Genomic DNA, 13,741 nt, shown 5'->3' with positions numbered 1-13,741 from the left:
CCAGAAATTAGTTTGTACCAAACTAGGGCTGGAAATATGCACAACTCCAGGGGGCACTGTTCACATGCACTCCTGCATGAATGGGGCAATGTGAAAGTCACCCTGGGAGCTGTGCCACATTGTGGAGCTTCTACTAGAAGGGGTGGGGAACGTCCGGCCCACGAAATCATTTGGTCTGGCCCTGCCAAGACAACCGTAGGCAGGACTCAAAATTCAATAAATCTAGGAGTTTTTTCCATAGCTAATTTTTAAGTTGATAATTTTATATGGTTCTCAAGTGATGTTATAAATATCCAAATGGCCCCTCGCAGAAACAAGATTCCTCACCCCTTTGAGATGCCCAGGCTGCTGTGCCACTGTGACTTTTCATTTGAGCCAAGGACTCTAGGTTTAATTGCTAGGGCTTATAATGAGCTGTGAGAAGATGTGTAAGGAGATGACATTTACTCAAAGATCACTGATGAGTGCTTATCATTTAAGTAATGAACTGTAGGCTCTGATGAGAAGCTTAATTTATTAATCTTGTAAAGCCTATAGGATTCTTTGGGTCTCAACCACCCCCTTTTTTGTGTCTTCTCTGATGTTGCCCATTCTCGCCCCCTATTCCAAAGCCTTGTGCACCTCTCTCCATTGGTACCTTTCATCCTTAGTGTGTCTTTCCCCTTACTTATATCCCCTCCTTTTCCTTTTGGCCTCTTTCATCTTTCTTTCTGCTTATAACTTTTATTTCTCTGTTCTGCTATTTTAGGCATCCCCAATATGTCTCCTTTCAACATCCTCACTAATTCAACGTCCTCACTTTGTGGTCCCAGATTGATTTTCCTTCGATGTCTGTGGTCCTTAAGAATATACCAGAAGACATTTGGGGAGTCTAAAGTAAATCTCAACACCCATGACATTTAAAGCTGGCATTTCCATTGCACCTTGATCATATTGCAATTTTAAAAATATTTATAATATATGCTGAAGAATATTTTTAAGTGTTTATTTCTGTGCCTGAGACTACTAAAATTCAGGCTGTGTGATACTTAATCTCAAATTTACAAATCTTCCTCATTGATTTTAGAATTCTTTTTTAAAATGCTCAAGTCTATGTAAGAATTCTTCTTAGGCATATGTCTATTTTTCTGTTGACTGTGCACCTACTAGTCTTGCTCCACCCAATAATTACACCTGCAGTAAAGGCTGTCTACAGGCAGCAACAGTCCCATGATTTTACAACTCACATAATGATTCAAACAAATACTAAGAAAAAAAAATTCCCAAATGATTTACCATCTTCTTCAAGAAATTAGAAAATCAATCACAAAATGAATCAAAGGCTAGAAGCAGTAACAGATTCATAGGCATAAGAGCTAAAATAAGTGAGTTAGAAATCAAAATCTGATTCACTGAAAAATTAACGTACAATAGATACAGCACCAAATAAACTAGCAAAGGAGAATAAAACAGACAAAGCGCAAATATACAAAATAAGAATCGCTAAGAGGAGGTAACGGCAGGAACAGAGAGAGTGAAAGGGATCTTAAGGCACTACTTTGTTCAACTGTGGCAAGTAAACCCTTAAAAATGGCATAAAACTTATTCGATGAAAGCATAATTTGCTAAAATTGAAAAGACAGAGAAAGTTCGAAAGAGACTGGAACTCAGGATTGCTACTCCAGATAAGTTTTTGGCAGGAGCTTCAAACAATAAGAACTGAGCGTGGCTGTCCCTGCACATCATGACTGGGTGTCAGCTGTGCCAAAGGCCCCACAAAACAGAAACACTGTCGCGGCTGCCCTTAGGAGAGCACAGGCCACTGGTGGCTGAAGAGGGAATTCCGCGAGTTTGAAAGAGCAGATCATTTAAATTACAGAAATTATCTTAGAACTCAGAAAAAGAAAATAAATGGGAATTTCGTCTTTAATAAAGGTAGCATTTAAAATAAAAATGTTGAAGGAAGACAGATGACACAATAAATGTTGTTGGGACAATTGAGTAGTCAAGTGGTGCAACACCTCACACACACACACACACACACACACACACCCCTTTCATTAGGACAATGAATAAAACATTCAAAATGACTCCTTAAAAGCACCAGAAGACAATGTGACAAAATTGTAATCTTAAAATGAAAAGGGCTTTTTAAAGATAGGTCAAAAGACCCATAAACCATAGTGAAAATTGATAAATTTTATTACACAGAAAAATGACTATATGCCAAAAAATACTATAAGCAAAGTTTAAAGATAAATTAAGAAAATGGTGCAAAAAATAAACATTTGTAGTTCTTACCACAGACAAAGGGACACATTGATTAGTAGGTAAATAGTTCTTACAAAGCAGAGAGAAAAGAAAAGACAAAAGTCCAACAGAAAGATGGACAAAATAAATAGGAGTTAGTCCCACATAAAGAAAAAACAAAAGGCTTTCAACATATGAAAGGTGTTGAAAACACTCATCTGAAGAAAAACAAAAATGAAATCGACTTCTAGAAACTATACTTCTCAGAACGTCAAAACCCAAAAGCCTGTCAGCATCACCTGCTGGAAATACTAGAGAGAATCAAGGCAGTCTCATATATTGACAGGCACTGGGATATATTAAATTTATACAACTCCTTTAACAGGCAATTTGGAAATACCTACCCAAATTACAAAGACATACACCCTCTGACACAGCAATTATATTTCTGAAAATTTAGGTTACAGGCAGTATTCCACATGTAAAACAATACATATGCGAAAGTTTACTTTTGTGGTAATCTGTAGTAGTATACAATCAAAAACAACCAAATGCCAACAAATAGGCAACTGGTTCAATAAATTGTAGTACATCCTTACTAAAGAAAATATCATAACTGATTAAATAATAATAATGAGAAAATTCTCCAATTACTGGTATGGAAAGTACATTTCTCTAAGAAATATAGTTAAGTGAAAATGCAACAGATATGCTATTTTTCATGTAACAATGGAGAAGAAATTAAAAGCGTACATATAATTTCTGATATTTGCATTTTATAAGCCCTAGAATGATTCACATGCAATTAATGATAAGGTGAGATGGGGGTAAATTAGGCATATGAAGGACAGTAATGGGAGGAAGCTTTCACTTTATTAAAATATTGATTTATATTTTATAATAATACCTATTTTAAATGTGGGAAAACAGTTTTTGAGAAGGTCGTACTTGCTCATGATAGAGTACCTAGGAGGTGGTGGAGCCAAAACTTGAATTAAAAAAGAGAAACTGAGTTAAATAGTGTGGCACATGATTATATATAATTTCTATGATTTTGAAATGTAATGTTAGAAGAGCAGAACTATTTTAAATAGTGCTGTACTTACCTTACAGTAAAATGTAGAACTTTCTTCTTTGTAGAATCTTGCTTTTTATACAGATATTTCATTTGATCCCTTTTTATCAATGGTTTCTTCAAAGGAAGGACACCGGCATCAGTGGAGGGGAAGAATAGTTTGGAAAGTACACTGGCAATTCTCCATCCTATATATTTGGAGAAAACTTCATCCCCTGCATTTGATGGAACTTTTGAACTGTAACTAGTGAAAGGATCCATGGGGTCATTTAACTCAGCCTGTTAAAAGAAAAGGGAACCATTTAAGATAGAATTAAATGAGAGGGGAAATAGTGTATTGTTAAATAAAAGATAAAATATATGTTTGTTTTCTTTGGCTAATGTTGCAGTCTTCCTGTTAAATAAAAATAACCTTTATAAAATGAGTAGTTTCCACCAAAATTTAAATAACAATTTTCGATGAAATAAAAAATTAAGCAAGAATGAACTTTTGAAAATATAGTCATATAATTTTATTTTAAATTTGTATACTTCCCACAGAAGAATTTCATAACCATTAATAGTATTTATTTAATAAGACATTAAGCAAGTAGTTGAAGTAATGTAGATGTTTTACTAAATAAGAATTTCATTTCTCTGTGCATAATCAAACTTTCTTTGAAGTCAACAGAAAATTTCTAGAGTAAAATATGTGTTAAGTAAAAAACAAAAAGGGTTTTGTATTTAGCTTACATTGAAGCTGTTTCAGGATTAGGTTTAGATTTAGATTAAATTGAACATGTTCTAACAAAAAAATCCTAACACAAAAATTCCACAATATTTATGCAATCTTTATTAAGGAAAGAGCATTTTCTGTGTTTTCCTATTTATGTTCAATAATGTTCATGACAGATTTTTAACTACATCTTTTCAAATGCTTAGAGGGATAATTTCCTTGACTGAAATTGGTAATAATAAATGAAAATATAAGTTTCTAAATGTCAAATATTATACTTTTTTATAATGTTCACAATAGGTTGTATACTTCCTTCTTTCATTTAAGTTTCAACATTTTTTTACTCAATGTTAACAATCTTCATGCAGTTGCCAGTCACTAAGGATTCATTTCATATGTCTATTGATCTTATGGCAGAAATTGAAGGAGTGGAAGATGTTTCTTTGCACATGAACATCTAACTTAGTCTCTTTAGGATTCCAAGATCACCCTTATTTCAATGAAATACTGTTTAAAGATTGACTATTCCGTTATTTAGACCAAATTATAGTGGAAAAAAATAAGAACAATTTCATGATAAAGACTGAAAATAAAGGGTTAGAGCAATGAGGAAAACAATAAAGGGCAGGTAAGTAAGTATGGATTATTATAAAAGCCATAGAAGATGGGAAAGAATATCATGCAAAAAATATATATTTTAAAAAATAAAGTAAAAATCATGCAAATAGGTAAGCACCAAAAAATGAAATGAAGACTCAAGAAAGCCTCGAAATGCTAGAAAATATTAAAATTTATAAAGATAACCCTATTTTTACTGTTTCAGAAAAAGAACTTCATCAGTAGTCCTCATTGAAATATATTCTTAAAATATATTTTTTAATTGTTAAAATATTACAGATGTCCCTTTTTTTCCCCAACGACCCGTTCCACCCCGTCCCATCCCCCTCCCCAATCCCTCTCCCCACCATTGTCCGTGTCCCTGGGTTGTGCATATACGCATATAAATTCTTTGGTTACTCTCTCCCCCTCCACCCACCCACCCCCCTCGATCCCTCTGACATTCGTCAGTCTCATCTATGCTTCCATGTCATTGAGTCATTTCTGTCCATCAGTTTATTAAAGTCTTTAGATTCCACGTATAAGTGAGATCATGTGATGTTTGTCTTTCTCTGCCTGGCTTATTTCACTTAGCATAATTTTCTCTAGGACCATCCATACTGTCCCAAAGGGTATGAGGTCCTTCTTCTTTACAGCTGTGTAGTATTCCATGGCTTTTTATCCACTCATCTACTGATGGGCACTTGGGCTGTTTCCAGATCTTAGCTATTGTAAATTGTGCTTTAGTGAACATATCTTTGATTTTAATTACCTTTGGATGTTGGAATTGGTACACAATCGTGTTTATACCCTTCCCAGTTGTGTATTTTGCTTATTAACTCGGTCAAAATCATGAAAAGAACAGTCAATTTGAAACAACAAATTAAACTGTGTCTAGGACACTTAGTAGCTATTGTGACTTTGAGGACATTATTTATCTTCTCAAAGTCTGTGGTTTCATCTGGAAAATGGTAACCACAGTACCTAGGCTGCTTATTCTACTTTGCTTCCATGGCTCAATTTTTCATAAGAAAAGTTACTTCAAAGTCAGTAGCAATATACAGTAGTACACGAACATATTACTATCAGCTCTTTCATTACTAAGAGAGTGATGAATAAATTTGGGAATAAATGAATGGACTAGCCAACATAATGTCTTCTGATGACATTTTCTGATAAAACACATTGTTTCCAGGGTAACATTAGATGCTGCATCATAGAATCATGATGCCCTTTTCCTCCTGTCTCACTTGACTCCTCCTTGTTTTCTTTCCTCCCAGGCTGGATGGGTTATAGATCCAGATGCCAGCTCTCTCAAGAAGCAAAGCGATGGCATTCCCGCCTTTCACAACGGCTCACTGGTTGAAAGCCCAGGCAGTCCCTCCCCCGCCGATGTGCAAGGCATTCAATTTAAGGAAATGCTGTTTCAAATATCCATCAAGTGCATCATTGCCTAATCTATAAAAGGTTTTCTTTGTTTGCTTTCCTACAGAAAGTAGCCAGGAAATATGGGCCTTGTAGTGAAAAAAGGTTTGAAATCAGTACTGGTTAAGAATGGAAACTTGGGAAATTTAATTAACCTCTCTAGGCTTATGCTTGGTGCTTAGTTTAGTTTCCTATTGTTTTTCTTTGTGAAATGGAGATAATAATAACCACCTTTCAGGGTTTGGTGAGGCTTTCCTTAGATGATGGAGGGTGATCTGCCCAGCAGACAGTGAGAGCTCCACAGGTGCTGCTCCTTTCAGGGCCTCCCTGGGACAGGGCCCTGATGCTCCAGCCTGGGCACCTCCTCCCACCCACCGCCCACCCAGAGCACTTCACTCATCCTCTACTGCGCTGAAAGCAATGCTGCTATATTGTCACTTTTATATTAAAATGATTGTCATATAGGATCATGACCATACTTCTGTAGTCACCTTTTTTTCAAAATAGCCTTCCATTTTTCTTTTAAAGCCATTATTCTAACGTTACAAAATTCGGTGACTTAAATGCCAGCTCTGCATAAATATAAGTCTATACTTCTTGGAAGCAGATGTACATAAATGACCATTCCTTATGATAGACTCCAAATTCATGAATTTACTACTAGTTTGCTTGCCAACGAACATTACCTCCAAACTCCATCTTTAAATGCCATTGATACATTTACAGTTTCACATGGCTCCCTATTTTTTAGCAATGCCCAGATAGGCTTTAAAAGTCAGGGTTTGCCTTATTGTATTATTGAAACTTGACATTTTTATTGAGAAACAAATGGCAGTTTTTAAATATCTATGTTAATTTTAATGATTTAGTATTAAAATTGGAAAAGTGGTATTCTTGAGGAACATCTTTCTCACGTATTCTAACCATATGCAGGAGCATGTCTTTGCATTGGGCATAAAGGTGGTAAAAACTGCTATTAATGTAGGTTGGGAAGAAGATGCTTAAGTCAGCACAAGGGGAAATTCCAAACACACCATAATTAGCTCACTCACACTACCCTTGACATGAGAATAAAAAGAGAAAGAAACGGGATGTTAAGTCATTACAACGCAATGTACAGATAATTCTACCTCCGGCTCTTGCTGTGTCTCTCTTTTGTCTCTACCTGTTCTTAAGTAATCTTAGAGCTGGGAATGTTTAACTCTTTTGGAGGGAAAAATTGTAATTTTTTTCTTTAAACCTCAGAATTTAAATATAAGTGACTCACTGGTAGTTAACTAGAGGAGTTATAGAATCTTACAAAGGACGACAGCCTGAGTAACTCCTTGCTACTAAAATGGTGGTCCTTAGACCGTCATTATTGTCATCACCTCCTGGAAGCATGTTACAAATACAGAATCTCTGGCCTTACTCCTATATACACATTAAAGTTTAAGAAGGACTTACGTCATAGATTGAGAAAGGGACTAGTTGGGAATAATCCGTTTTCTGATTTACTAGTTGTGAGATCTTGCACAAGTTACTTATCGCTCTGAGAACATTTTCTTATTCCTAACATGAGGTGATAATAATACTGCCCTTTCTTCGATTATTATTAAGATTAAACACAAAATTGAATATATTTTTTGCACAGTGTCTAGTATGCAAATAATTTTTCAATAAATGTTAGTTTCTTGTTTATATTTAGTTTGGAGAGAGCTTAGCACAGTAGAAATGGCAGAGCAGAGCTCTGGCTTAAGCTCATTCATGCACATATCACTTATTTTAATTCTGTTTACACTCAGATCCCCCTCTCTGCATGGGTGATGATGGTGGTGAAAGAGCTATAGGGGCTCAGGTGAGCTAGTATATGTAAGATACTTAGCACCGTGCCTGATGCATTGTAAAAGCTCTACAAATATTTTGTTATCTTAAAACAATATATCTGTTACATTGATGTTCTATTGATTAAGTATTTAAAAGGACTTTATTCTTCCAAAAACACATCTCGCTTTCCACACTCAGTTTCCATTTATATCAAAAGAGGAAGCATATGTGGAGGAGGAGAGAGATAGGTACCGAGAGAAAAGAGACTAATAGTGTTGTTTGTTCTATTTTGCTGCTTTATAGAGCACATTAAAAGTATGGAAATATCATTAAGAATTAAAAACAAATTTTATTTTAAAGATCTCACCATGAAACGTTAACCACAAAGTGCTTTACCTGATGAGTCAAAAGTATTTCAAATAAAGTCACCTATTCATTTTAGCTGTACAGATTTCCTTTTTATATTTTAGTTCATATACCAGATGGCATAAAGCGTTTATCCATGACGACTTTTCCTAGGTGTGCCAACATATGCTGCCGAATTGCTTATACAGAAGAGCCTTGCTCATTGCAAGTCTCCCTGGAAGTATTTCAAGCAAAGCACATCAATTAACATTTGTTTATTATGCTGCTATGAGTATAAGACAGTTTTTATTTCTTTCCCAAATACTCAGGCAACAGTTGGGTTTATATTGAATATGTCAGTTGAAGGGCTCATGCTTAGAAATCCACTTAGAATTGTTTAAATTTCAAATATGCTATTAAGTATCTCACCTCTCCTCTAGCCTCCTTTAAGCATCAGATTTTATGAACAGATATAACAAGAATTGTAGATGATTGAATGTTATAATGAATTAAAAAAATATGCAAAACATGAGAACACATATACAGTTAGTAATTGATTTACCAGTGATATAGATAAATTGACGTATTAAGTACAAAATTGTATTTATTAAATTCAATAGTTTAGGATATGAATTACATGTTTCTTTTTAAAGTATAAAAAGAGAACATTTCTACTTAATTTCATAAAAATTCAAGTATACTGAACCCTTAAAAATAAATCCTTTCCACTATGCCTTAGTTCAGTTAAGGCTTGTTTCACTCTATGTAGGGAATCTGATGATTACATGAGGAAAAGGTTCTGGGACCTTGTGCCATAAACCGTCATTTGCATTAACTGAAACAGGAATGGGTACATATTTTACTTCAGATCGAAGCATCTGAGACGCGAGCCTTCACTGTGTAGATTTTTTAGTCTCTATTCATGTCGAGCAGTGAGGCCGCGTCGAGACTGACAAGGTTTTCATCACTGTGTAAGAAAGCTTCTGGCTGTTTCATGCCACAAAACTTGTCACCCAGGAGGTGTCACAGGGCAGTAATAGGGTGGTTCAATGGAATTCAGGAATTAGTAAGTTATTAAGAAAAAACTAAGGATGTTTAGGGATAAGTAACTAACCTCTGTAGTTTTATTACTGTAATGTTACCATGATGGCGCCAAAAACAAGAAAAGGAAATCTTGAGTTCATCGTTCTCATGTTTACTGTAAAATTAAACACACCTGTAAAGATGACTGATTAGAAAGTATTCAGACGATTTCAGACAAGAAGTACAGTTTTAATAAATTCAGAACATTCGCTCTACTGAATTAAAGCTATAGGCCAACTGTGCCCTTTCTTTTTTTTAAATGTGCTCCATCTTTGGAAATTGTTTCGCTCTGTCTTGTTCAGATACGTGGTGCTTAGCTGCTTAGCATATTCTACAGAACCATTAGCAACTCCCTTAACTTGACAGCTTTTAAAATCTGAAATAAATACGGCTGTTATTTTCCCCAGAGAAATAAAGCATGAAAGGGAAGGCGTTTCGGCGCGGACTTCAGGAGAATTAGAATGTGACACAGAAGGCAGAGCCGCGTTGGAGGCGCGGGGCCGACGGGCAGCTGAGGTCTTTTGAACACGTGGGCCTGGAGAGTTGGCGGGGCCAGTGAGGACACCGCTACTCCCGAAAGCCAGCAGAGGTGTGCTATTATGCAAGTTGATATTAAAAATGTATCAACTAATGTTAAACTGAAGAAAACCAACTTTACGACCCAAGTCAGGAAGCGGTGGAGGGAAACCCTGGCTAGGAAGAGATTAAACAGAGGACTGACTGGCACTTAGCTTTCTGTCGCGGCTGCACCGACGGAGCCTTAGGCACAAACTACCTTCAAATCAAACGGAATAAAAACCCTTCCAGGTAAGCGAGGCCCGACAGCACAGCCCCAGCAGACGCTCTTGAAGAGAATGCGAAAGGTTTTCTTTGTGTGGAAGAGAAATAGCCCCATAGGGGAGACCAGAGGCCCCAGCAGAAAGGCCCAGGAGAGAAGCAGGTAGCCACGCGCCTAAATCTGAGGAGCACTGAGTGTGTAAAACAATGTCACTATATGGACACCCGGACACACACCTACCAACACAGCCAGACACAACACGCACAGTTAAGAGGCTCAACAGAAAGATTGTGCAAGTAAAGAGAAATAAATGAAGTGAGAATATTATAAGGCCATTTTATGGTCCAGGGAAATATAAAATGTCTCTACATTAGACTTCAATAATTCAAGGAATCATTTTGTATCAGCTGGTTTAACAAGTAAAAGGAAGTGTAACCAACAAACGAATAAAGGGGGTGCGTGGAATGGTATAATAAAAAATAAAAAAAATATTCTCCAAAGAAGCATAAAGGGAGATTTTTAAAGAAACAACAAGAAATAGGAAGTATAAATAGAGTGGTAAATAAGATGATGTAGAAATAAACACAAGTATATTGCAATGATATTAAGTATAAATAGAACAGTCCAAGCGTAAAGATGATAATTTTAGGTTAAAATCGCATTGCTTCTTGCCCTAGCTGGTTTGTCGCAGTGGCTAGAGTGCTGGCTACGAGCTGAAGGGTCCTGGGTTCAATTCCAGCCAAGGGCACACACCTCGGCTGTGGGCTCGATCCCTCTCCCCGGTGGGGCTTGTGCGGGAGGCACCCAGTCGATGTGTCTCTCTCACATCGATGTCTCTCTCTCTCCTTTCTACTCTCTTTGAGAAGCAATGGAAAAAATATCCTCAGGTGAGGGTTCAAACCAACAAACAAACCAACAGAAAAGCCATGCTGCTTCTCCAAAGAGATGCACATCTAAGGATTCAGAGGGCTTGGAATAAAAAGATGGAAACAGATGTGCCACATATTCAACAGAATCTATTCAGAAGAACCCTAATAAAAGAAAGCATTCATAATAGAAAAGGTACACTTTTTACAAAAAAGAACAATTTATAAGGATGAGTATTGTCAATGATCAGAGCAAAATGGAACAATAAATCAGAATCATAAACATAACAACAAAATCTCCGTATATGTGGACATTAAGCCATAAACTTTGATAACCCATGGTTCAAAATATAAATAATAGTAGAAATTAGGAACACTTTTGAACTGAATGACCATTAAAATATTACTTATCACAACTTTCAGGATACATCTAAAATTATATAGAGAGGGAAATTAATAGTGTTAAAATCTGACAAAAATTACCAAACCATTAAAATTCAAAAGAACAAACAATTTTTCCCCAAAACAAATTCCTTTACTTAGCATCTCTATTTTTATGAAACCATCCCCAAGTCTCTAAAACCTTAGCTTGGCAAAGCAAACATATCTTTCAAACTTAATGCTATTACTGCCCAATCCAAACCGTTTTCGCCAGCTAGGCAAGTCAGCTGATGGTTTTCTCCCACAGTGTTCCTATTTCTGCTCAGCTCACGACCGTGCCTTATCTAAAAGCTGCTCTCTGGGACCCTGCCCCTTGAATCATTTAATGTAACTTATCAGTTAAGCCTCCAGCTCAAATACTACTTACAGGTGACAACAATTTATTCCTCATGAATATAACAGAAAAGTTAAAGACCAAACATTTATCTGAACTCCCACCCTGTGCCATGAACTCTTACGTATTTCTGGAGACTGCATCTTCTCGGTGAGACAGAAAAATTTATTGTGTAAAGGTCAGTTTTGGACTTCTTTGTTTCTTTCGTAGAATTCAATATGGCAAAATGGATTTAGCTACTCAGTATACACATATTTATTTCATATTTTTTACTGATTTTGGTGAAAGCTTTTATATAATTTCTTACTTTATATGTTTGTAGTGTCTTGGCATTAAGTAAAAGAATTCAAACAAAATTAAGTGGCATTTCAAAGTCACCAGCTAGCTTTTATATCATTTATATCTATAAATCATATGTTTTATTGTTTAATAACCCAAATGCTTCTAACTCAACTAACTTTTATATAAAACGGTCCTAGAGTGAATTGTATCTTTTAATAAATCTAATGCAAATTAAACTTATTTCTTATATTAAATATACACTGCCTAAATTAATATAACTGCTTTTAGAAATTTCTAATTTAGCTTTTCTCTGAGGAAAACTTGCCTTCACCACACATTTGCTATTTAAAATGAATGAAAGCAGCCTTTAGGAGTCTTCTCACTGAGCACTGAGCACTAATTAGCTGGTTATGCTTTTGCTTTTCCTCTCTTATTCTCAGTGCTGGCGCTTGAGTAATAAGGTCTTTACTTGAATCTAGCATCTGAAAAATATTTCCCATGTCTGATTAACTGATATGAATATCTAATGCAATTATCTACTGATATTTACTAAAAATTTGAAGAAAAAAGACTTCCTTATACCCAATGATTAGCCCTGGAAACAGGCATATAAATAGAATTCTAATTATAGAAATGGCAAGTTTGAGTTGGCTTATTTACTTACAGTATAATCCATTTGAGATGTGAGGTGGCATATAAAAATAGGAACAAAACCAGAGAATAATAGAAATAATTAAAAATGTCATGGAAACAGAAGGAAAAAAAAGAAAAAAAATACAGTAAGACTGAGTGAGATGAATACATAGCATTCTCTATTTTCTGTTAAAACTGGCCAAAAAGTTGACTCTCATTTTTTAAGCGCCAGGAAATTGCTTATACAAAGTCAGTAATAAGGTTTGAAGGGTAGATGAAACTAAGAGGATTTATTTCCTAGATCCTAATAAAGGTAACACTGGGTAATACAGTGATCATCTCTCTAATAGATATAATAACTGTCTTTGCTTCTCTGTTTCTTTCTGTGCTTCTCAGTCCAGAACCAAGGACAAAGCTGAAGCACAGTTACATAAAAGAAAGTCCATGAAATCCAAAACAATGTGGTTCAAGTAGACAGTTCTCTGGTTGTCTATTTCCATAAAAAAAAAAAAAAATTATTAAAAAATCTAGAGAAAAAAGATTTTGTCTTGTACTAAGATTCTAGAATGCAGCTGCTCTGTTGCCAATGACCCATCCATATGCTTTGACAATAATTAGGCAGAGTGAATTCTTTATTTGCTCTTCTTACTTGCCAACATTAATTCACATCTATAGTTATTATTGGAAAATAGGGTACTAAGAGCATTAGAATAATGGCATCTGTGAAAGCTAGAAAGAACCAGGAACTTTCAGTGACAGGGGAAGAAAGGTGTGTCTTAGGATAACAAATGCATTACTCTGGCTCAAAATAAGACACAGAGAAGAAAAAAACTGTTTGATGGAGTTTTGAAATATAGGATACCATATGGATAAAGCATCACTAGAAAATCATATTTGTATTTTATAAAAAATAGATAGTTTATTTCATGATTTTCTATTTGATGTCATTCAAATAGAACTAGAGAAACCAAGAACTTGTACAATACATTTTTAGCTTTAAAAAAAATGACATTAGTGTCAGTGAGTCTAGATTAACAATTTATATTGTTTAATGCTGGAAAGAAAAACACATACATATAAACAAGAAAAGTAAATAATTTATTATCCAAATGGAAACTCTTTTGAGAGTGAA

General features: G+C 35.4%; 1 protein-coding gene across 1 annotated transcript in view; it reads right to left on the bottom strand.

Moving 5' to 3' along the window:
* Positions 1 to 13,741, bottom strand: part of TMEM232 (transmembrane protein 232) — a 140,390-nt gene that overhangs the window by 66,693 nt on the left and 59,956 nt on the right. Inside the window, exon 13 of the mRNA XM_081132555.1 lies at positions 3,336 to 3,583. Within this exon, the coding sequence (XP_080988681.1) occupies positions 3,336 to 3,583 (248 nt within the window). The remainder of the gene's footprint in view (positions 1 to 3,335; positions 3,584 to 13,741) is intronic.

This window comes from Miniopterus schreibersii, assembly GCF_964146895.1.
Source record: "Miniopterus schreibersii genome assembly, chromosome: 3".
Lineage (NCBI taxonomy): Eukaryota > Metazoa > Chordata > Mammalia > Chiroptera > Miniopteridae > Miniopterus > Miniopterus schreibersii.
Note: the sequence above shows the minus strand (reverse complement) of the source record. Positions and strands in the feature narration are given on the sequence as shown.